General features: G+C 43.3%; 1 protein-coding gene across 3 annotated transcripts in view; it reads left to right on the forward strand.

Moving 5' to 3' along the window:
• NKD1 (NKD inhibitor of WNT signaling pathway 1) overlaps nucleotides 1-26,294 on the forward strand; it is a 237,908-nt gene that overhangs the window by 153,474 nt on the left and 58,140 nt on the right. Inside the window, exon 1 of one of the 3 annotated variants that reach the window (XM_033943052.1) lies at nucleotides 14,634-14,676. The exons of the other annotated variants lie outside the window; for them this stretch is intronic. Coding sequence (XP_033798943.1) covers nucleotides 14,649-14,676 — 28 coding nt within the window. The 5' untranslated portion in view covers nucleotides 14,634-14,648. Of the gene's footprint in view, nucleotides 1-14,633; nucleotides 14,677-26,294 lie in introns of those variants that run through there. 3 annotated transcript variants of the gene reach the window in all.

Raw genomic sequence — 26,294 nt, forward strand, 5'->3', positions numbered from 1 at the left:
TGGACAAATTTGGTAGAAAATTCTATCAAAACTCCATGATGGCGTCACGGGTGCTGAACTACAATTTCTTTTTCTCTTCCTATCTGGAGTTCTTCTTGCCGGTGCTCCGCAAGTTCACTCCGTTCATAGACACCCAAGCTCGATTCGAGTTCGAGGAAGTGGTAGCCTCCCTCTCCCAATTACGCCTCCAGCTGATGCAATCCTCCTTCGATGCATTCGAACTCTCGGCACGTGCTGCCGCAAGCGCGGTAGCCATGCGTCGCCTGGCATGGCTCCGTACAATCGATATGGATCCCAACCTCCAGGACAGACTCGCCAACGTACCATGTGCGGGAGCTGACCTGTTCGATGAGTCTATCGAAACGGTTACCAAGAAGCTGTCGGATCACGAAAAATCTTTTCAATCCATCCTGCGGCCCAAACCCAAACCTCAACAGTCTCGACCTTCCAGGCCACCCCTGATTTACCAGCGGCGTTACATGCCCAGACAAACGCCTGCTGCGAGACAACCTGCAAAGAGACAACCTCCCCAGAAGTCTGAGCAAAAACCTCAGCCACCGGCTGCACCTAAGGCTCCCCAGCCCTTTTGACTCCCCTCCTGGGAGCATAACCGACACCGTTCTGCACCCCTCAGCCTCTCCCATAGGGGGCCGCCTCCATCTTTTTTACCATCGATGGGCGGCCATAACCACGGACCTATGGGTCCTTACCATCATAAGAGAAGGATACTCTCTTCACTTCCATCGGGTCCCCCCGGACCATCCTCCAAGAGAGTATCCTTCAAGCTCGACACAGACCGCCCTTCTTCTTCAGGAAGTCCAAACCTTACTTCAGCTTCGGGCTGTCGAGCCGGTCCCGTCAGACCAGTTGAACCGAGGGTTTTACTCCCGGTACTTCCTCGTCCCGAAGAAAACGGGCGACCTGCGACCCATTTTAGACCTTCGGGCCCTCAACAAGTTTCTGGTCAAAGAGAAGTTTCGCATGTTGACTTTGGCTTCTCTATACCCCCTCCTCGAGCAGAATGACTGGTTATGCTCCCTGGATCTCAAGGAGGCCTACACTCACATCCCCATTTACCCGGCCTCCCGAAAGTTCCTCGGATTTCGGGTGGGAAATCTGCACCTACAGTATCGAGTGCTACCATTCGGCCTCTCTTCGTCCCCCAGAGTCTTCACAAAGTGCCTGGTGGTAGTGGCCGCGGCACTCCGAGACAGGGGTCTACAGGTGTTCCCATACCTCGACGACTGGCTCATCAAGGCCCCGTTAGCCCCAGAGGTCACTTCGGCGGTCTTGGCTACAACCTACTTCCTCCAGAATTTGGGCTTCGAGATCAACTTTTCCAAGTCTCATCTACAACCCACCCAGTCCCTCCCCTTCATCGGAGCGGTCCTGGACACCACTCGACTCCGAGCATTCCTGCCTCTGCAACGCATGGAGTCCCTTCTCCACCTCTGCCAGTCGGTGTCTACTCGCCAAACCCTACCGGCGAGACAACTGATGGTGCTCCTGGGCCATATGGCCTCCACAGTACATGTGACACCCTTTGCCAGACTCCATCTCAGGATCCCCCAGTGGACCCTGGCATCACAGTGGAATCAGACGTCCGATCCACTAACCAAACACATCTTAGTCATGCCTGCTCTTCGGCAGTCTCTACTTTGGTGGATGACCTCTTCGAATCTATCCAGAGGTTTGCTGTTGCACTCTCCCCCCCATCAGAAAGTTCTCACAACCGATTCGTCGAACTATGCATGGGGGGCCCACCTGGATGGTCTCCGCACCCAAGGATTCTGGACCAGTGCGGAAAGACTACATCAAATCAATCTACTGGAGCTCAGAGCCATCTTCAATGCGCTCCAAGCTTTCCAACACCTACTTCACAACATGGTGATCCTCATTCGCACAGACAATCAGGCCGCCATGTATTATATCAACAAGCAAGGAGGCACGGGCTCGGCCCTCCTTTGCCAGGAAGCTCTACGAGTCTGGGACTGGGCGGTGCGCCACAACGCCTTCCTCAGAGCTGTCTACATTCAGGGGGAGAACAACGTCTTAGCAGACAAACTAAGTCGTCTGCTACAACCGCACGAATGGACTCTCCATTCCAGCCCCCTTCACCAAATCTTCACGCAGTGGGGGACGCCTCAGATAGACCTCTTCGCGGCTCCCCACAACTCCAAACTGCCTCAGTTTTGCTCCAGGATCTACACTCCTCATCGCCTCGAGGCAGATGCTTTTCTACTGAACTGGGGGAAACGATTTCTATATGCGTTCCCACCATTCCCGCTGATCCAGAAGACTCTGGTCAAGCTGAAACTCGAACGGGCTACCATGATTCTAATAGCTCCTCGGTGGCCCAGACAACCTTGGTTCTCCCTCCTACTTCAACTCAGCAGCAGGGAACCAGTACCACTTCCAGTGTTTCCTTCACTACTTACTCAACATCAAGGATCACTGCTTCATCCCAACCTGCAGTCTCTCCACCTGACAGCTTGGTTCCTCTCAACGTAACCCCTCACCAATTCTCACAAGAAGTGAGGGAGGTCTTGGAAGCTTCCAGGAAGCCCGCCACTCGACAATGCTACTCCCAGAAATGGACTAGATTCTCCTCATGGTGTGTTTCTAAATCAAAGGAACCTCAGCGAGCTTCCTTATCCTCCGTGCTGGACTATCTCCTACACCTATCTCAATCTGGGCTCAAGTCTACATCCATACGAGTCCACCTGAGCGCTATTGCGGCGTTCCACCAGCCCCTACAAGGGAAACCCCTCTCGGCCCATCCGGTGGTCGCCAGATTTATGAAAGGACTCTTCCATGTTAACCCTCCTCTCAAACCACCCCCAGTAGTTTGGGACCTCAATGTAGTCCTTTCCCGTCTCATGAAGCCCCCGTTTGAACCACTCAACAGGGCCCCTCTTAAGTATCTCACCTGGAAAGTGCTTTTTCTTGTAGCCCTTACGTCCGCTCGCAGAGTCAGCGAACTCCAGGCATTGATGGCGGATCCACCATTCACAGTATTCCATCATGACAAGGTGGTCCTCTGCACTCACCCGAAATTCCTGCCTAAGGTGGTCTCCGAATTTCATCTCAACCAATCCATTGTACTTCCAGTATTCTTCCCTAAGCCCCATTCTCACCACGGAGAATCGGCCCTTCACACTCTAGACTGTAAACGTGCTTTGGCTTTCTACCTGGATCGCACCAAGCCACACAGAACCACTCCTCAACTTTTTGTCTCCTTCGATCCTAATAAGTTGGGAAGACCCGTATCAAAGCGCACCATCTCTAATTGGATGGCGGCTTGTATCTCTTTCTGCTATGCCCAGGCTGGATTATCACTTCCTTGTAAGGTCACAGCCCATAAGGTCAGAGCAATGGCAGCCTCAGTAGCATTCCTCAGATCAACTCCAATCGAGGAAATTTGTAAGGCTGCCACCTGGTCCTCGGTTCACACATTCACCTCACATTATTGTCTGGATACTCTCTCCAGACGGGATGGACAGTTTGGCCAAACAGTATTGAAAAATTTATTCTCTTAAGTCGCCAACTCCCCCTCCATCCCACTGAGGTTAGCTTGGAGGTCACCCACTAGTGAGAATACCTGCCTGCTTGTCCTGGGATAAAGCAATGTTACTTACCGTAACAGTTGTTATCCAGGGACAGCAGGCAGCTATTCTCACGTCCCACCCACCTCCCCTGGGTTGGCTTCTCAGGCTAGCTACCTGAACTGAGGAGACACGCCCGGATCTCCGGGCGGGAAGGCACCGGCGCATGCGCGGTGCGGGCATCTAGAAACTTTTAAGTTTCTACAAGCAACACGTGCTTGTGAGACGTCCGTACCGGGGCTCTGTCTGATGACATCACCCACTAGTGAGAATAGCTGCCTGCTGTCCCTGGATAACAACTGTTACGGTAAGTAACATTGCTGTATGTGCCGCGATCACGCAAAAACGGCTTGACCGATTTGAACGAAACTTGGTATGCAGATCCCTCACTACCTGGGATGATATGTTCTGGGGGGTCTCGCAGCCCACCTGCACACGTGGGCGGAGCTACAAACAGAAATTCACATTTCACCCATTCGTGTCAATGGAAAAAATGTAAAAAGCTGCAATTCTCACAGTAATTCAAAAACGGCTTGACCGCTTTGAATGAAACTTGGTATGCACATCCCTCACTACCTGGGGTGATATGTTCTGGGGGTCTCGCAGCCCACCTGCACACGTGGGCGGAGCTACAAACAGAAATTCACATTTCACCCATTCATGTCAATGGAAAAAATGTAAAAAGCTGCCATTCTCACAGTAATTCAAAAATGGCTTGACCGATTTGAACGAAACTTGGTATACAGATCCCTCACTACCTGGGGTGATATGTTCTGGGGGTCTCGCGGCCCACCTGCACACGTGGGTGGAGCTACAAACAGAAAATCAGATTTCACCCATTCATGTCAATGGAAAAAATGTAAAAAGCTGCCATTCTCACAGTAATTCAAAAACGGCTTGATATGTTCTGGGGGTCTCGCGGCCCACCTGCTCAAGTGGGCGGAGCTACAAACAGAAATTCAGATTTCACCCATTCATGTCAATGGAAAAAATGTAAAAAGCTGCCATTCTCACTGTAATTCAAAAACGGCTTGACCGATTTGAACGAAACTTGGTATGCAGATCCCTCACTACCTGGGGTGATATGTTCTGTGGGTCTCGCGGCCCACCTGCACACGTGGGCGGAGCTACAAACAGAAAATCAGATTTCACCCATTCATGTCAATGGAAAAAATGTAAAAAGCTGCCATTCTCACAGTAATTCAAAAACGGCTTGACCGATTTGAACGAAACTTGGTATGCAGATCCCTCACTACCTGGGGTGATATGTTCTGGGGGTCTCGTGGCCCACAACTCTATGTTGCTTGCTCAAGGCTGGGTTCACCAACAATTTATATGTTCTTGCTCCAGGAGGTGAAACTAAAAATGTTGTTTATAATCACGTTTTGCGTTAGTTGTATTGTATTCATTTTGTCAAATATTTCACATTATATTTTGAATATTGTACTTTTTATTAAGCTGTAAAAAAATAATTTCATTCACCACTATAAAGTATCTTTATTTGAATCCATTTACAGTGTTATTGCTATAATTAAATACCCGTGCAACGCCGGGGCATCAGCTAGTATATTATAAGAAAAACGGTAATCATATTATAGTCATTAATTAAAAATTAACCCCTCTTTTATTAAGATGCGTTAATCGATTAGCATGCTCTAAACGCTAACGCGTCCATACTAACATGCACGCATTAGCGTTTAGCATGTGCTAAATCGATTATCGCGTGTTAATCGATTACCGCAACTTAGTAAAAGAGGGCCTAAGTCCTAAATTTAGGTGGAATTATTTATTTTTTTTTTAATTCTTTATTCAGTTTTAACTCTTGCAACAAGTGTACAAAATTCAATCAGATAATTTGTACAATTCAATTGACATTCTAACAATTATTGTTGGAATTTTTTTAAAAGCCTATGAATGAGACAGTCAGACTGCATTGAAATCATCAATTTATGATAAATTAAATGAAAATTTTTTTTATAATGAATTAATCAAACAGATTTTTTATATATACTCAATCAGCAAAAAGTACATTTTAACTGAAATTGATGTTTTCATATACCAGCCATAGATTAATGGAGCGGCCAGAGAATTGCATTCAAAAGAACGTTTGCCAATTTGTCATGGTATTGAGACCCTTAGGATGTAAATTTTGGAGACGGTAAATCCATCTTTTTCCCCCTATCCCCTCCTCTTATAGACTCCTGTACTATATCAATAACCTGACATTTCAATTGCTCAAAAGTATGTAGATGATGCAAATAATGTACAACTTCTTTGCGTTGCAGATGTACACAAGATTTAAATTGCCTAGTGGTTTTGCCCACATAGATCTTAGGACATGGGCAAACTATTATATAAACCACAAAATCATTTATACAGGTAGTTTAATGGCACAACTGATATGTTCTTCCATTAATAGGATTCAACATAACTGGTTCCTGTAATAGTAAGTGAACATATCTGGCAATTGCCACAAGCTTTATGCTGCCCCATCTATAACCCTCGTGGTCTATTTCCATCTGGTTTAATAAGATAGTCTTTAAGATTATGTGTTCTAGAATAAGCTACCCTTATTTTTGAGTCCTGAAAGTACAGAGACCTTTGCATAATTCGCCAATGTTTTCGTATAATGTCAGTGATCTCTTGAGAGGCTGTATTATATTGAAAAACACAAGTATAACTTTCTTGTGGTGCAGTTGCCTGGTCTTGTAATGTTTCAGGAGGTTGTAACAACCATTCCCTATGATTGTATTTGGCTCTTTGGTAAGATTTTTTTTTTTTTCTATGTGTGACGGATAACCTCTACATTTTAAATTTATAGCTAGCTTTTTAGAGGATTCTTTGTAGTCTTTGACTTCAGAGCAAATTCTACGATGTCGTAAAAATTGTGCTAAGGTCAAACTATTTTTAGAGCAGTTGGATGACAGCTGTCATATTGTAATAAACTATTAGTATCTGTAGGTGTCACGTATAGTTTAGAATGAAATGTATTACATTTAACAGAAATCCAGGTATGTAAAAAATTAATACCCTCAACTGAATAATTCATTGTAAATCTGATATTATCATCTTGTGTGTTTAACCAGCTGTAAAAATGCTCTAATTGATCAATCGTCCCTTCCCATAACGAAAAGACATCATCTATATATATACTCGTCCCGCCCATATCTATATATATACTCGTCCCGCCCATATACAATCAACTTTTCTATTTCTGTTCTCTTGTTTTTTTAAAAATTCAATAAACAAATCTTAAAAATGAAAAACTATACATTTCAAAGGAAACTTTGAAAAAGAATATTCCCCCCACCCCCTGTTGCAAAACATCAGTTCGGTGCCAGCGAAACTGTTGCCAGTTCTTCTGAGTCTCTCTCAAAACATCTTGGTATGTCCAAATTTCTTTTATTGCGGACTAGCATATGATGATTCCTAAAATATAGATTCAGCAATCAATCTTTTATAATCTAATCTAATCTAATCTAAACCTTAAGTTTATATACCGCATCATCTCCATGAGAATGGAGCTCGACACGGTTTACAAGAACTTAAAATAGTGGGTAGAGAAGAAGAAAAAGGATTACATGAACTTATGTGTAGAAGGGGGAAGAGAAAGGGGGGAAGGATAGAGCTACAATTTGCTGAAAAGCCAGGTTTTCAGTTGTTTGCGGAATAACTGAAGGGAGCTCAGGTTCCGCAGCGGGGTGGTGAGGTCATTCCAAAAACCTGTGATTTTGAAGAGAAGGGATTTTCCCAGTTTGCCTGAATAGTGGATGCCGCGTGGAGAGGGGAAGGCTAGTTTAAGCCTTTGGGCAGTTCTGGAGGAGTCGGGACTGGAGGAGTTGAAAGACAGTGGGATAAGAGGAGGCAGGATTCCGTGAATGATCTTGAAAGCCAGGCAGGAACATTTGAAATGGATTCTGGAGATTATTGGGAGCCAATGAAGTTTGGCAAGGAGTGGGGAGGCATGGTCAGACTTGCGTTTTGAGAAGATCAGTTTGGCTGCAGTATTCTGGATTAAGAGACCAATACCAGTGTTGCCACTAGAGTCACAATTGTTAATGTCCCAGTTGTATTGTTTTGGTCAACAAACATCCCAATCATCTGAGAGACAGGAACATCTAAGGGCAAATTCTATAAGAAGCGCCCAAAAGTTAGGCGCCTACTTAGGCACTAAACGCGATTCAAGTAACATTGGGTGCTGTTTAATGAATCGCGCTGTGCAGCACCTATTTGGGCACCTATTTTGGAGGCGCCCAATAAATAGGCCAACTCTAGGCACAACTAAAAGTTAGGCGCCCATGCGAGCGCTTAAGCACGCTTAAGAGCAGCTATTCTGTAAGAAGGCGCCTAACACATACCCACGCCCATGCCTAGCGCCTATTTTTTTGAAGGCCGCCTAAATTTTTAGAGGCGCCTTATTACAGAATCGCGCTTTCTTGATAGGCGCCCATGTTTCAATCAGTGCTGATTAAAAAGCCTAATTGAGCTTGTTATTCAATTTAGATAGGCGCCTCCGAAATAGGTGCCTAACTTTAGGCGCTGGTTACAGAATTTGGGCCCTAGTCTTTTTTTTCCCCCAGATCTCCAGGTTTTCATACTCATCTGGTTCTTTTTTCAGTACTTTTCACCCTGTTGTATGTTTCATTTTAATCTAATCTAATGTGGGAGTTTATATACTGCCTAACTGATAGAGCTCAAGGCAGTTTACAAATACTAAGATTTAGAGACAGGCCTCTGAATTCAATCACATGTAAATCCATAGGTATAAACTTTGAATCTAACACAAAGCTAAGTACTAAGAAAATAAATATCTTGTAACTGCTGGCCTAAAGTTTGAGGAGCCACAAACACCTGATATACTACTGGGACCTCATATCAGACCTTCACGGTAATAAAGCTTTTATTTTGGTGCTTTACTTTTTAACCAAAAGAATTCCTGAGATGCAAAATGAGAAACATAATGGCAGATAAAAGCTAAGTGGCCCATCTAGTTTTCCCATCTGCAGAATTGGGTAGAGGGTGTGCACTAGATGTGGTGTATTTAGATTTTAGCAAAGTCTTTGACAGTGTACCACAGATAGATCTAATAAATAAACTGAGTGCTCTTGGGATGGGCTCCAAAGTGACAGCTGGGTCAGGAACTGGTTAAGCGGAAGAGAACAGAGGGTAGTGGTTAGTGGAGATCGCTCTGAAGAAAGGCATGTTACCCTTGGTGTACCTCAAGGTTCTGTTCTTGGGCCTGTTCTTTTTAACATTTTTATAAGCATTATTGCTGAAGGGCTGTCAGGTAAGATTTGTCTCTTTTTGAATGTTACCAAAATCTGCAATACAGTAGACACCCAGGATGGTGTGAATAACATGAAGAAAGACCTGAAATTTGACATCTAAAATTTAATATTAAGAAATGCAAAGTCATGCATTTGGGCTGCAAAGCCCAAGTGAACGGTACAGTTTAGGGGATGAAGAACTTATGTACACAACAGAAGAACGGGACTTGGTTGTGATTATATGTGATGATCTTAAAGTCATCAAACAGGTTGAAAAAGTGACAGCGAAAGCTAGAAGGATGCTAGGGTGCGTAGGAAGAGGTATGGCTAAAAAAGGAGACATTGATGCCTCTATATAAGACTCTGGTGAGACCTCATTTAGAATATTGTGTACAATTCTGGAGACCGCATCTTCAAAAAGATATAAAAAGGATGGAATTGGTTCAGAGGAAGGCTACTAAAATGGTATATGGTCTTCGTCATAAGACGTATGGGGACAGACGATCTCAATCTGTATACTTTAGAGGAAAGGCGGGATAGGGGAGATATGTTAGAGACGTTTAAATACCTACGTGGCATAAATGTGCATGAGTCAAGTCTTTTTCAATTGAAAGGAAGCTCTGAAATAAGAGAGCATAAGATGAAGTTAAGAGGTGATAGGCTCTGGAATAATCTAAGGAAAAAAATTTTACAGAAAGGGTGTTAGATGCATGGAACAGTTTCCCGGAAAAAGTGGTGGAGACAGAGATTGTGTCTGAATTGAAGAAGACGTGGGATAGGCACATGGGATGTCTCAAAGAGAGAAAGAGATAATGGTTACTGCGGATGGGCAGACTAGATGGGCCATTTGGCCTTTATCTGCTATCATGTTTCTGTGTTTCTATCCACTATCTCCTCCTCTCCCTAATAGATCCCTTGTGCCTGTCCCACGCTTTCTTGAATTCAGACACAGTCTCTATCTCCACCATCAGGAGATTATTTCATGCATTTACCACCCTGACCTTCCATCTGACAGATAAAAGGGACTGGGATAGTGTGGGTGGTATGGATCTTTCCCAACTGAAGGATATATTTATTGAGGCACGTAAAAATGAATATACGAGTTGCCATACTGGGACAAACTGAAGATCCATCAAGCCCAGTATCCTTTTTCCAACAGTGGTGAGGTTTACTTAAATGTAGTACGTGAATACCACAGTTTAGTAATCTATATATTTCTGTGATCAGGAACTCACGGACATTACCAGCATCAGTAAGATCCACATGCCTATGGCTTCCAACATCAACTTAATAGGGTAGATAGTTCTGAATTCTCAACTGTCCTGCACCAAGACATCTGATTTCTTCTTGTGCCCTACCTGTCCCAGCATAATCTCTATTTCTTTACTTCCCCAGCAGAACTAACAGTGGTCCCCAGTTTCCTCCTTATCTAAGTGTTCCTTGAGACAGTAGAAAAAACTGAAGTATGGCCCCCATCTTCATTCCATGCATGAGGCCCAGAGAGAAGCCATGGATTAATTTTGACCTATATCTTCATGTGGCTCATCCTCAGGGGTCCAATAATATCAAAGTCACTCAGGGGAAAACCTTATGTTGTAGATCGAATTCAAGTAAACCAGGCGACGTGAAGCTCCTGTAGCGCTGCAACAGTTGATAGTCTAGTGGTGTCAGGGAAAGTTTAGTACACTGTAAAACACCAGTTAACCTTTGCTGTCTACAGTAGGTTCTAAATTTATCACAATTCATATTAAACCTTTTTAATATTAATAAGCTGCTTTGTATGTATTTGCATGGGACACAACTCAATACTTTTCTTGCGTTAGACCCGATATATGCTTGACATTCGCATAATATTGTGCAGTCTATCCATTTGCATCACTTTAGAGTTTGATACAGAAAGCCATGCGCCATGCAACTTCTACCATGAGACTGGGAAAATGTGCCATAGCAATGCAGTAAACAAATGAGATATCAGCTTAAAATGCAAAGAACCTGTGCAGTAATCAGTGAAAGCCTGCTGGATACATGCACACAAAGTTTCTGCAGTAATGGTGCCTTCAGTGTGTCCATGTCTAAAAAAGATGAAAGTGCCTGCATACATCTGTCCCTGACATTCAATACACAAATAGCCTCACAAAAGTGTCTTGCACATAAAATTTTTGTACAGAGCAGCATTCTGGTTCATGTACAGATATATGCTGGTGCTTTAGTTTTCTTTGGAAACAGAGGCCCTGAATCTATAAATGATGTGTAAAGTTAGGTGCCTAGATTGGGGCGCCTAGATAATCTAGACATTTAACTTAAATTTTCTTAATTGCCTTGATCAGCACTGTTAATTGAAAGCGTTATTAAAAAAAATTTTTTTAAACCATTAAAAAATGAATTAGCTAATAGGCACCTACAACTTTGAGGTAAGCATCTACACCGAGACAGCTACCAGCAAGTAGGCATGGTTTCAGGCGGGTTTCGGGCGTGGTTTGACTTAGGCACCTAATTTAAGCACACTCATTTAGGCCAAGAAAGCCCTGACCTCAATGGGAGTTACTTAAGATTGCAACTCCTAAGACCGCTTAGGTACCTTTTGGCTGACTCTATAGCGGATGATTGACAGTTGCACTCAACAGCGCTTAGGAATTGGGCACCATTTATATAATTAGGGCTACAGAGCAGTTATCTCCTGTTTTAGTTTGGGTTTTTTTTAAGTTGTAGGTACTTGCTTTGGTCACAGGCAAAAAAAAGAATAAAAAAAACTAACGTTAAATCCTCTCAGCCAGATCTACACTCCCTCAGACCTGGTGGTAAATTTCTCTCAATGTGCAAATGTTAAAATCTGTTTAAGCATTTCGAAGGAATACTTAAAGGCCTCATTAAAATGTGTTATAACAGTGTATGGTACAGGATAACTTCTTCCTTGAAACCCTTTGTGTATTGTGTACCTGTAAACATACACGTACATCTCACATTAACCATACGCTTATGGTCACGGTAGCTTTCTGCGTTGGCCTCGGACTGCTTAAACATGAAATCCAAGGTCCTTGATATTCCATGCGGACATTGCAGTGCCATCAATTGCTTTGAACAGAAATTGAAGAACCACGTTACAGTGCGACTGTGTGCATGTAACTTACCTCCCTCTTCTATTAAACTGCGCTAGCAGTTTTTAGCACGGTGAGCCGCGTCAGGAGCAGCGCCAGTCATTCAGCGCAGTTTAATAGAAGAGCGGGGTTAGTCTTTGCCATATATAATGATAGCTGTAATACGCATTCATTCAACGGGGAGGAAAAGCAAAACTTCTTTCCCCTAATGCCCGATATTTAGGGCTCCTTTTACTAAGGTGCATTATAACGTGCGGAATAGCGCGCGCTAAGTTGCCGCACACGCTAAACATTAACGCCAGCATTGAGCTGGCGTTATTCTAGAAGCGTACCACGCAGTGTAGCGCGCGGTAATTTTGTGCGTGCGCTAAAAACGCTAGCGCATCTTAGTAAAAGGAGCCCTTAGTTTCTGAACATATTGCTGTATGAGAATAGAGCTGTGCATCCCTTATGCATGCAAGGATATGGCATAATATGCTTCTTTATGGGAGTCTCTGTTTAAAATAGAATCACAGGCCCATTAAAGACAGTTGTTTTGTTTTAGATTGTCGGTTTTGTTTCCTTTAAAAAATAATGTTAATATTTTAAAATTTCTTTTAAGGTAACAATTTCTCCTACACAAAATACTCTCAACAAATCAAGAAAGAAGTCAGGTCTAACTTCTATGTTTATGTAAAATTTGAATAAATCCTTTGGTCTTTAGTGACTTAACTGGGGAACAACAAAAGGCTTGGGGCTGTGGGATTAAGATTGTATTCCGTAAGAGGCCTGATGCATTAGTGGTTTCTTTTGAACTGCAGAAAGGCCAAAGTAAACCTCAGAAGCATTACAGCCTGAGAGCAAATTGTTGACTCAGCCTTGCTTCAGGAGTAAAAGCTAGAACTCAATAAGGGCCACTTTTGTTTACACAGACTTGTGCAGTGTGACTGCTGTTGTTTGTCCCACTTGCCACTTGCTTCTGATTTTACTCCAGTTTATGTCACCAGAAACTAGTGATAGGAAATTTTAAATTTGTGTTTGGTTGTTTTTTTTTTTGTGAGCTTGTTTTTTTTAACTTTATTTAGTATTTAATGCCAACAAAAAATGTAATACAATTTATATACAAATAATGATAATCATCCAAGCACTTGTAAACAATCAGTATCTATACAAAAAATAAAAATTCCATCCCCCATCCATCATTACCATCAGGAATAATACCAAAACAAAAGATATACCCTCCTCCCACTCCATGCCACTATACAAACACAGCAATAATTACAAAAACAAAACGTAGACAAACAGCTATGAAGTGAAGACACCAGGAAGCCAGTAACACCAGCCCCAAGTTGAGCCAATTTTTACAGTTTTCACCCCACACCACCCCCTTTTTACTTTTTCTCTTTAATTTGGGTCTCCACATATGCTCATTGTATGGTTGTGGTTTGGTATTCTGTCATTGGGCTGTAAGGGGGGGTAGCTTGGGAGGGTTGGGGGAAGGGATATGCTTGGCCTAGCCTTCTTTGGTATGGTATTATGGGAGATTTGATGGGGGTGGGGGTACGGTAGGGAGGGGTCTTGTTTGTGATTGATATTCTGCTCTTTTCCATACATAGGTTTACTATGCAGTGGGACACCTTAGAGTGGTCGGATGGTGGGGTTTTGCTATTTTCTTTCTTGTTGTACTGTTCTGCCTCTGTATAGGCTCCTGGTTACACTGCATATAGTTGTTCGGGGGGGGGGGGGTTTGCTGGTATGCAGGGGAGGGGGGTTCTAGTATGTTATTATAGTAAAAAAAGTTCTTGATGACCTGGATTTGTCGATGCTCCTCACATTGTATTTGCCTGCATTTGAATGGCATTATTTGTTATGCTTGTTTTGATGTTCCGTTGTCATCAATAAAAATTGTTTTAAACATAAAAGCATATTCTTTGTTGGGCCTGTGCCAACCTTGCCCAGCTCTCTTAGTCGTGTGTTAAGACATTGCTTTGCCTGTGCTAGCTGTTCATTGAGATGTATCTCTGAAATGAGGCACTTATGCGCCCAACCCCCCACCCTAGAATACAAATTGTTTTGTGGTCAGGTGCGTCTGTGTACTTCTACAGCTGTTAAACATGATGTTTTACCTCCTATAGGCAGAACAAGACCCCCTTTGTTACCTAGAAACATTACAGCTTTTCTGAAATCTGCTTTTCATAAAAAAAATCTCAGCCCGGAGAATGGAAATTCTGACTTCCTTCAAACACCAAGGAGACTTTTATAGTTTTAAGTAGCCCGAGGGTTTATATTTTTTAAAAAGTTAAATTTCATCACCTGTTTTAGGTTTGCTTGGAGGTGATGGAAGTGAGCCATGATTTGATTTTTTTTCAGTCCAAAAAAGTTTTGCATTCTCCACCTTTTTTTTTTTTCCCTCAACAGATGTTTCATCTCCATTATAGCTAAAAAACCTCAAACTGCAAGTCACTTTCCCGCAAAAGGGAAAGAGGCAAAACAGAATTGTGTGGAGGGTTTCCCTGACACAACCACTGCTAGGATGTCAGTTCTATTAAATAATGTATTTAATAAATGTTCTCCCCTCAGGGTTTCTGGAAGAATATGAGGAGACGTTTGTATTCTCTGACCAGGCTTTCAGCTGCTCTGGAAAGATAGACACACTTGACTGCAGACAGAATGCAGACTCTGAAATCTAATTTCTTCTGCAGATGAGATCCAGTGAATCTAGTTTTCAAGGTGAATAGTTTTGTAAGCTGTTCTGTATTAAAGTACCAAAAAACTTAGTTGAGAAAACAATGGACTTTTAGCTGAATCCGAATGATTGGGTTGAATGATTTCTCTGTTTTAATGGCATTAGTATGAAATCATAGTTTTTATGACTTGTATGATAGAATATGTATTGATGTACCTGTCTAGCTATTATATATAAAAGGCAGACTAGCAAATTTGAATAAATAAATAAGGATGAAAATTCCTCAATGAGTTTTTAGTGCAAGGGGAAGCAGTTTTATTTTGCTTATTTTGTCATTTTCTTCCATACAGACTGGTTGGTAGTCTGTCTTCCAGTTAACACTCCTGTAGAAACATTTAGATACTTATGAATTAGGCATTGTATTAATCTTTCCAGGAGCTGAAAGTTCTGTTTTAAGCAGATAATCTAAAATGGATTGTTGGTTCTACAATATAATGACCCCAGAAGGTTGGGGCAGAGGAGGAGAATGAACAGTCTGACTTGGCCCTGCAAGTGGTTTCACTTATTCTAAGAAGTATACCAAGATCAGTCTAATATGGCTGCCACAAGCTATGTTCATTGGGTATGGCATTGTTACAACAGCATCTGGTCTATACTGCAGGCAAGGAGATTGATTCTTTTTTTATTTTTTTTTTTAATTGTCTTTATTAGCAATTGCAAAGGGAACAACAACCAGGGTCAAAACAAGTAGAAAACATAACAGGTAGAGAAAACAATACTGGAAAACCAGAACAGCAGATGGGCACAATACAGAAACCCAATGGCCGGATGCCCAACGCAATTGACATTTTTGAAGTACAAAACCCCCAATCAACCACACACAAATCCCAAGCACTCGGCCTCAAACCACAACAGAGGACAAGGACCCTTTGCCTTGATTTTTTCTTTTTGATGGGGCTGTTGCTCTCTCTCTCTTTTTGTTTCTTCACCGGGTGGCGGCACTTGTGTGAGTGTGTATGTGTGCGTTTGGGTTGTCTGGGGGTATGAATGTGGAGTGTATGCTGTCTGAAGGAGATAGATTCTAATGTGCTGCTTTGACACTTTAGCTTTAGGTTTTTCCTTTGGTTTGGGGACTTTAAAGAAGATGCCAAGCAGGCTGGATGTTCGGTGATATTTGCTTGGGGTATGGTATCATACTTCTTTTATTCTCTATAATAGTGTCTCGAAAACTTTCCGGCCAGTGGCACACTAAATTCAGTGCCCTGACCAGAAGGCACCCGGAAGTTTGCGGAAACCGACACGATGACATCACGTGCTTATGGCATCGACATCCACGCATGCGTGGAGGCCCATTTTGCCGCGCCTGTCAGTGTAGGGATCCGGAAGATATGGAGAGAGGAGGAGAGATGCGTACGGCCAGGAGAAAAGTCATCTGCACTGGCTGACTTCCTACAGGATGTGCCTCTTGCTGTAGTCAAGCAGCCGGCTTGGATGACTCTCTTCCTAGTCAGTGTGTCACGGCACACCAGAAATCTCAGGAGGCACACTGGTGTGCCATGGCACACAGTTTGCGATGCACTGCTCTATAAGGAAATGGTCCCCCTTTGGCAGTTCCACTATCTTAAATAATAATAGTGCTCAGTAGAAAAACACCACTTTATACTGACAACGGCATGTAGTAAGCAGTGTACCACGCATTGTACACATCATTGCACCCACCCTGCCTCCATAAGTACTAACAGTCTCTCAATCAATCAAGAGTATGGAGAAAATTTTTACTTATCTCGGTTGGTGATTAACTTTTTTTTATCACAGTGGGTTTATGCAAACGTTGTTCAAATTGCTGTTCCGTTGACTGGTAATCCCAGTTCAGTGAAAAAAATCCCCACAGTGGAAACCAGTGTTCAAAAAAAATCACAAAAAAAGTCCCAAAAAATAAATATATAATACTAATGTGTTCCATCTGCTGCCATTTTAGCTTGATAGATGAGAAAGTTTGTGATCTCGTCCTCTGCCTAATTGGAGTTCTTCTTCCTGACGAAGCTGGAGTGATACACAATCTGTGTTGAAGAAGAGTTGTGGCTTGTATTTGAGTCCTATGTGGACCTTATTGCAGATCTTTAAGTCTGTCCCCATACGCCTTATAACGAAGACCACGCACCATTTTAGTAGCTTTCCTCTGGACCAACTCCATCCTTTTTATATCTTTTTGAAGGTGCGGCCTCCAGAATTATACACAATATTCTAAATGAGGTCTCACCAGAGTCTTATACAGGGGCATCAATACCTCTTTTTCCCACTGGCCATACCTCTCCCTAAGCAAACTAGCATCCTTCTAGCTTTTGCCGTCACCTTTTCAACCTGTTTGGCCACCACATACAATCACACCCAAGTCCCGCTCTTCTGTCCAGCACATTTGTTCTTCACCCCCCTGGCCTAAACTGTATCGTTTCTTCGGGTTTAGCACCCCGAATGCATGACCTTGCTTGTCGTAGCATTAAATTTTAGCTGCCAACTTTCAGACCATTCTTCAAGCTTTGCCAGGTCTTTCTTCATGTTAGAGGTGCTGAAACTTGGAGTTCGCAAACTGCCACAGAACTGAGATTAAAGTTATCTTTTTATTTTATTTTAAATAATTTATTATGTACATATCTCAGTGTAACAATGCAGGAAAATATATCGGGCCAGATTTTGGAAACGGTGCCTAACTCGGTAGGCACCTAGCAAAGCAGCGCCTACCAAATGCCAATCAAAGTTGGGTACTGTTTGTACTATCACGCTTAACTGCACCTAACTCAGCTTAGGCGCCAGTAAGCATCATAATGTTAGGCACTGGTATATCAAGCTAGGGTTTTCTCATTCTAAAATACCAGTGCCTAAGGTAGATTCCTACCAGTGACTAAAGCAGTCCACATTCAAACTCCGCCCCTAACCATAGCTACTTTCAGTGTAGGCACTGGTAGGTAGGTGCCTTGGTGTAAACTCCTACCATGAGGTGGTAGGTGCCTATTGTCTAATTAATTTTCTGTTACATCCCTTCCAGAACCCACGAACCAGGATTTGCAGAAATCCACACATTCTTTTCTCCATTCTCCTCCCACTTAGCTGAGTAGAGAACCCCCCGTAGTTTTCATTTCTGCATGTGAACTGTGCAGAAGTCTTTTTTTCTTGTTTGTCTATTTTTTCGGTGGCTTCAGTGCTTTCAGACCCCTTTGGAAGGGTTCTCTGCCTGGGAAGGATGCGGTTTCCACGGAGCCAGACTGCTACTCCACAGGGCAAGTTTCAGGTGAACTTGTGGAGCCAGCCTCTATGTGCTGCCCTCAGAGCTCAGGGTCCATCTCCTTGAGAGTCAGGGGCCTGTTCCTATGGAGAATGCCCTGTACTTTGGTCCTACGGCTAGGCTCTTGAGCACTCGGCCTTAAGGACAATGAAGATACTTGGATATGGTGATTGCCATTCTTATGAAGTCTAAGAAGCCCTCTACTCTGGAAGGCTTGAAAGGCTTTCCAGCAATGGTGTGCCAGAGACCAAGTGGTGTCGTTGAATGCTCCAATTCCAGTAGTCATGGCTTTTTTGCAAGCCTGGCAGTGTCATCCCTGAAGGTACAAGTGGCAGATCTTTCTTGTTTCAGAGTGCACAGTGGTTCCAGTTCGCTTATGGCTTATCCTGATGGGACCAGTTTTTTCAGGGGAGCACTCTGTTTGTGGCCACCCCTGAATTAGTCTTTTCCAACATGGAACCTCAACATGGTGCTCAAAGGGCTTCCTGTAGCTCCCTTGAACTCAAACATGCATCTGTTCTGGATCTTTCCATTAAGGCAGTTTTCCTAGTGGCGATTGTCTCAGCCAGATGTATGTTGGAGTTGCAGGTTCTCTCTTATAGAGAACCCTTTCTCTGGATCACAGAGGCTGATGTATCCCTCCGGACCATTCCTTCCTTCTGAAAGTGGTATCAGAATTTCATGTCAACTAGAAAGTTTGTCTGCCTAATTTCCATTCCATAGGATCAGATGGCAAGGATAGGATCTTATGGAAACTGGATGTCCCCAGAGTCTTGCTACACTAATTGGAGAGGACCAATGACTTCTGTCTATCTCTGCCGGTATCTCTCAAAACTCATTCGACCAGAGGTATAGCTGCCTCATGGACACAGTCTCAAGTGATTAATCCAGCTGAAATTTGTAAAGCAGCTACTTGGTCATCTCTTCATACCTTTACCAGATTTTACAGAGTGAATGTAGCAGCTTGGTCTGATGCAGCATTTGAGACCTTAGTGTTGTGGGCAGGCTCTTCTTTCCCACCCTAGACTTTGCCATTGCTTTGGTAAGTCACCTTTTGTATTGATTCCAGAAGGGATGTAACAGAATAGAAGATTAGGTTCTTACATTTGTTAATCTTCTTTCTGTAAGTCCCTAACGGAATCAATACATCCTGCCCTTTGTCTACTCTGTCTTTCTCAGTATCGCCTGCCTGTTTCTGTCTTGGAAGTTAGTTCCAAGTTTCCAGTTTATTTAAAATTTGATAAAACACTTTTATAATAAATTCAAAGCGATGTACATTAATAAAATAATCAAGATAGTGGCATACAATAGACGAACAATGGACATCACAAACTGGAAAGAGGGAAAAAGGGTGGAACTACAATTTCATAAGAAAAAGGACAATTAAGAGAAAAACATTAAGGGATGGGGTTGCTGGTAACTAGAAATGCTTATTTTTGAGGGTCACAGCATTGTAGTTATAGAGGAGCAGAGTATATCTGTTGATTTGGACTAAACTAATTCCTGAAAGTGTCAGCGAAAAGGAAACTTTTTAGTGAACTTTTGAATCTTTCTAATACTGTTTCTTCTCGAAGATGAATAGGTAAATAATTCCATTGCTGAGGAGCTGTAACTGAAAATATTTCATTTCACCTTGTATTAATTACCTTCAAAGAGGGAATTGTAAAAAGGTGTTGGTTGATGGATCTAAGTGTTCTAGATGTAGTGTGAGGAATAAGGAGCCTGTCCAAGAAAGCTGGCAATTTTGACTGTCTAATTTTGAATGTTAGGAGAGCTAGTTTATAGGAAATTCTGTGTTGGATTGTTAGCCGTTGTGCTTTTTTTTAGTAGAGGTGCAACGTGGTTGTACTCCCAAAGGCTTCAGTATCTTACAAACAGCAAACAAGCCTTGTGAGAGATTCTTCTGTATGAATGAAAACATACCTCTCTCAAAGGCAGATTTCCAGTTTGTGCTCGTAGCACACAACAGGTCGGTTCCATGTTGTTGTCATGTTCTTGCCAATGCCTTTTTATTAAATTATTCTTTTATCTTTTAGAGCAGAAGAGAAGGCCGTTGTATGGTGGGGTGCTTCCCCATGCCCCCTTTCTTTCCATGCTTTGTTCCAGTAATTTTGACTTCACTACAGGGGGCTCTCTACTCCTCAGCTGAGTGGGAGGAGCATGGAGAAAAGAATGTGTGGATTTCTGCCTCCCGCCGTTGGCCTGCCAATTATGTGTTCTTTCTGAAGCGTCCTGCCTATGCGGGAAGAGGAAGTGTTGCAGAAAGAACACTTCCCTGGCAGGCCGACAGCAGGAGGCTGGCTTCGTTGTGCTTCTGGCTGCCCGAATATTTTAAATTTCAGCGGCGGGGAGGTGATAGATGGAGGGATGTCCACTGCCTCCGGCACCCCTGAACCCCTGATAACCCCCATCATAATTGGCAGGAGGGATGCCCACTTCCTCCTGCTGCCAGCCCCTTCGATCCTCGAACTCCCCCAACCACCGACATCCCTGAATTCCCAACCACCCCACCCTGACACCCCTCCAAACCGGAACATCCCACACCAATACCCCTAAGCCCATCCTAACACCCCTGACACTCCCCTGTATCTTTCTGAAGAGAGACGGCCGGAGGTTACTTCCTCCGGCCGGCATGCCTGCCTCTTCAAAATGGCAGTGATGCACCCGGGAGGGGCCTAAGGCTTCTGAGCCTAAGACACTATGGGAGGGGCCTTAGGCATCTGAGCAAATCAGGGCCTTAGGCCCCTCCCTGGTGCATCCCAGGATGCACTTGGAAGGGGAAGACCCCCCATTTTAAAGAGGCTGGCCTGCCAGCCAGAAAGTAATATCCCTCTGTCCGGACTTTCTTCAGAAAGATATGGGGGGCAATGTAAGGGTGGGCTTAGGGGTGTGGGGGTGGGATGTTGAGGTTTGAGAGGGTGTCGGGGTGGGGTGTTTGGGCGGTTCAGGGGGATTGGCGATTGGGGGGATCGGGGGATCAAAGGGGCCAGGAGCAAGAGAGATTGAGCATCCCTCCTCCCAATTGTGATGAGGGTCTGTCAGGGGTTTGGGGAGCTGATGGCAAGAGGGAGTGGGCATTCCTCCTGCCAATCGTGAGGGAGGTGTCAGGCAGTATTAATCAAGAGGGAGAGGGCATCTATCCTGCCGATTTCAGGGGTGCGTGTAGGGTGGCCTCTGCCGCAGCCAGGTCAGCTGATCGTGGCAGGGCTATTTTCCACCCAATCAGCTGAGCCGGCAGGATTCTCTGAAGCACAGCATCTGGGAGTCCTTCTAGCTTAGCTAATCAGGGATTCCCATGCGACGATCAGCTCAGCCGACCGCGTCTACTTTTAAGATGGAGAAATGTCTCTAACTAGCGCTGGATGCTGGTTAGAGAATGGGGGGGGGGGTTTAGACATCTTTATGTTAGGTCAGACACAATTCTGCATAGGACGCCGGTACACAATTCTCAGCCGCTTCCTAGGTGGCCACTCAGACCGACGTCCTATACAGAATCAGGCCCTGAGTGTTGGATATACAGTAAGCATGGGAACATATATGTTTCTCTACTCAGAATGATTGAGACGCAAAGAAGCACAATAGAGACCTACTTGTACAGAGCTGCGAAGGGGGCCTACCTGCTCAACTGTAAATTTAGGGTCCACTCCCAACCTTCCCCATTCTACCCATTGCTCCGCCCAGAACTGCCCATTGCTCCGCCTCTGGCAGAGCCAGTTGACAGTCAGAGGCAAAAAAAGTGGCCCTCTCCATTCAGTGGCAGCAGGAAATGCTTCGTAAAATATTATCGGGAGTGTGGAAGAAGACCTAGAAAAGCACAAGACGTGTCAGGTCTGCTTGTATAAGGAACAATCTCTTCTTACAAGCCATACAACTTGTCAACCGCATCACTTACTATGTTATTATGTATTCAACTATACAGGTGCCATAAACTGTTAAATAACACTCACAGGCATTACTACTTAGGCAGTTACTTTTCCCAGAAGTAATATTATTAACTGAAAACACGTTAGCTGTCTTGGTGGGCCAGAGGGTGATAAGCCAGTTTTCAAATTCCATTTTGTGATACTGTTCATCACACTTAACGTTTGCCAGCTGGCACTGCTAGAATTCAGCAGCTTTGCTCTGGGCTGCAGCACTCCAGGTGGAAAAAAATGTCATTAGAAAGGTGTAATGGGCCATATGAAAGTGACAGTTTTCACTGAAGCTGTGCTTTCTGAGATTAAATGATAAAGTTTGAGGATAGCAGATTGCATCCTTATAAATGTGGCTTTTGATATGCTCAGTGATCAAAAGCGAGCTTGGCTTGCTCTTTGCTTGAACTGTCCTTGCCAAAGCATAGAAAGATTTATTTATCCCACCCCCTTTTTTAAACTTGGGGGGGGGGTGGAGGAGAGGGGAGATAGTCTTTGATCTCTGAGGAGCAGTAAAAAAAAAAAACACAAAAAACAAGCTGTTCTGTTCAGGCTTTTGGCTAACACAACAAACAGTGTTTAAAATTTAACTTTGCTTAATTAATTAGTAATTCTGTTTAATGCTGTCTGATCTGCATCCAAAAGGTATTTTGAAGCTTGAGAACGGAACATCAAAGTGTGCTGAGTGAAGATGGTGAAGTGAGGCATTTAATCTGGCACTTGCTACCCATGGAAGACAGCCAGTTGGGGAAGTAATTGGAAAGAGAAGTCGTAACCTAGTCAGTCGCCTGAATAGACAAAACTGCGTGAAATGCTCCATTTGGAGAAGAAATCTATATAGCTGTGAGATTTTATTTTCTCCTTTAACAGCAGCTGGTTTAAATTAAAGCATATATCTGCATATCTGAGCCTGGGATGCAGGGGCTTCAGTTCTTGGGGGGCCGCAGGCGGTGTAGTAGAGCACAGAATGCATGATCAGAAATTACTTTAAGTTTAGAATAAGGCTTACTTAAATGTGACAGTGAACTGTGATTTGCTAATACAGATTAGCCATACATGTGCAAGAAGAAATTGATCCCTGTGCAGCATAAATGTGAATATTTAAGGCCTTATTTAAAAAAATTAAAAAGAAGTTGAGATCTAAAATTTAGACTCCTAAATTTGTGTCCTATTTTCAGCCAAATTTATGAACCTAAGTTTTCAATTGAAAATTCATCTTAATTTAGAAGCTTGATAATTGCACTTATAAATTTCCCCACCCTACACCGACCCTGTTGCCTTCTACTTGAAATGTTGAGTATTAAAGGCCCTTATACTAAAGGGTGTTAATCCCTAACCCATGCTTAGTGTACAGGAAAATGTTTACCAACCAACTCAGCAAGAAATTTAGGATCTGCCCCCAGCCAGCACCACTGCACTCATTGCTCCTCTCATTGCTCTGCCCTAGTACAGCCAGCTGGCAACCAGAAGCAAAAGAAGTGGCATCCCCATCCTTCAGTAGCAGGAAACACCTTCGTAAAATGTCATCTCTTGCTGACTCTAATCCCACGGCAACAGAAAAAGATATTTTATGAAGGTGTTTCCTGCTGAGGGTTGGCAGGTCTGCTGCAGTGAAAGTCCTTAGTTGTGGGCCAAGCACCAGGACTCCTCCTGGATTCCTACAATCATGGACATCAAATCTGGTAAATAGATGTCTCTTCTGGGCAATGACTGACTTCCTTCCCCAAAAACTGTAAATTCTACCTCCTCAGCGTCCACAGCCATGTGCAGCCAGAGGAGCAAAATGTTTGATTTGGGAACAGAGTCCTGATCCTCCATATAGAAATACAGCGCACTGGGCCATCCCTATTCCAACAGATAAAAAGTTGAGTGCCAGGAAACTAGACATGGTGGTCCCAAGTGACTACTTGGTGAATTGTGTAGAGAGAGAAAATACAGGCTGAGACCAAGAAATTATGGCAGAAGAATATGGAAATATTTCTCATAGTTTTGGTTGACACAGGTCTGATTAAAAAGAATTTGAAACCACACGTGGATAAATTGCCTGTACATGTGGAGGGGCATAATCAAAAATGTGCCTTAGTCTGAGGTTGGACGTTTTATGCAAAACGTCCATTAACCCAGCAGGAAAAGTGTCCATTTTCAAAGCTGACAAACGTATATCTTTTAGTTTTGAAAATGAGCAAGGTATAAGTTTTGGTCCTTAAGACGTCTACCTTTTTTGCCCATTTTCAAAAATAAAATTGTCCACGCGAAAAATGTACAAAAGCAAGTTTTGTAGACGTACCCAGCAACTATCTTGTCTGATCACGGCAGAAGGAATCTCCATCAGCTGAGCTGGTTTTGGGGGATTCCTGGTGACTCAGGAGCAGCTGAGCCACGGAGCCCTATACCCCTCCCCCTGATATCCCCCACATCCCCCTCACATCCCGACATCTTTGCTCCCCCCCCAATAAATTGCAGCTATACTCACTCGAGGAACGTAGAGAGAGAGGAGACATGATAGAGACATTTAAATATATCACGGGCCGTATTGAGGTGGAGGATGATATTTTCTTTCTTAAAGGTCCCTCGGCCACAAGAGGGCATCCGCTGAAAATCAGGGGAGGGAAATTTCATGGCGACACCAGGAAGTTCTTCACCGAAAGGGTGGTTGATCATTGGAATGAACTTCCACTTCAGGTGATTGAGGCCAGCAGCGTGCCAGATTTTAAAAAGAAATGGGATACACATGTGGGATCTCTAGGGGGGTAAAATCAAGGGGGGTGGGTCATTAGAGTGGACAGACTTGATGGGCTATGGCCCTTTTCTGATGTCAACTTCTATGTTTCTATCCCCCCACATCCCCCCCTGGAACTCCCCGTACCGTTGGAAGAGCAAACGGCAGGAGAGAAGCTCACTCCTTCCTGCCTACAGGGCCGCTTGCTGCAATAACAGGGCTTCCCCCTCCCAATGTGATTTTGAACCAATCAGGGCCTTCGGCTCCTTCCATTGCATCCAAAGATGCATTGGGAGGGGCCAAAGGCTCTGATTGGCTCAAAATGGTGCCAATCCAGGTCACAAGAACCTGGCAAAACCCCAAATAGTAGCAACATTTGATGCTACCGATCCAGAGCATGCAGTGGCTTCCACATGGGCTTTTCCTCCAGGAACATGTATAAACCTTTTTTAAAAACCAACTATATTAACAGCTCTTACCTCATCCTCTGGCAGTGCCTTCCAGAGCCTAACTAGCAATGGCACCTACTGGTGAAATGGGGGTAAAGCACAGGAGGGAGTGAAAAGATTAGGCAAAGGAACAGGTGAGTAGAAAGAAAAAGGTGAGGAAAAGTGGAAGAGTAAGATGAGAGAGTAAAGGAAAGGGGAGGGGAGGGGTGACAAGTAAAAGAAGTAGCTCCTTCTGGTACAGCTCCCCACGTTTCTTTATTACACCAGACCTCACTCCAGCATAAATATGGCTTCACTACCCCTGCTAACTCCGTTTCCCATGCAAAGAAAAAAATAGACATTAAAGAGAGAAAGAGAAGTAGAGCAGAAAAAAGCCAGGGACACCAAAGATTGAGAAGCCTTTTTCTATTTTCTGAACTAATCCAGTATAAAGAATCTTGGGATCTGGTTCAAAGTAATATGGTAGAGAGGATTTATTATCTGGAAAATGCTGAATTTGATTTGTTAATATGGCTTTTTCTACCATCTGTTTCCTTGCTTTGTAGGATATATCCCAGATAATTAAGATTGTGTTACAATTTTGTTTTGGCAACGTACGTTTCATGCCATTGGATAGTTTCATAATTTAATCAAAAGTTTCCTAGAGAAGACTTTTCTGCATTTGTATTTTACTGCTTTGTCTCTAAAGAGGCCCCTTCCTCTCTTCAGTCTCAACAGTGAGTGTTCCAAATTTGCTTTGCAAAAATCTGGTAAACTCACTCTTAAGGACCTTTTCTTGAATAATAAGTCTAAAATGGAACCCAGCTTCATATACATCTAAAGGTGATATCATAAAGGATTTTTCATATAGAAACCCTGTGTGGCAGCATGGCTAACTGCTGGCTGCAGGACCTCACATAAATGTGGCAGACTCATACACAGGTTGCAGGTAAAAGTCAAAAGTACTTTATGTACAAAAAAGAGATTGTAGTCAGCTCTATTACTTCACAGGCTTAGGTGTTTTGTTTTGGTTTTAAATCTTATTCATTTTTTAAACCAGCACAAAGTGCAACATATTATCAATCAATTTACACAATAGAAAAATTCAAGCGCTCCTTAAAAAGCTTTCTGTACAAGGACGCATTCAAAACATAGACAGCATAACTTACCAAGTACTAAATCTCCAGACCTTAATGAATCTTATGAGTAGGTCGCCAAATTATTCTTTATTTTACTTTATTTTCTTCTTATGTGCTCCCACCATATGTGTTCTTCCCTAAATGTTTCTTTTTCTTTCTTTAAAGATTGTAGTTCATCCCCCTTG

Source organism: Geotrypetes seraphini, chromosome 4, assembly GCF_902459505.1.
Source record: "Geotrypetes seraphini chromosome 4, aGeoSer1.1, whole genome shotgun sequence".
NCBI classification, from domain to species: Eukaryota; Metazoa; Chordata; class Amphibia; order Gymnophiona; family Dermophiidae; genus Geotrypetes; species Geotrypetes seraphini.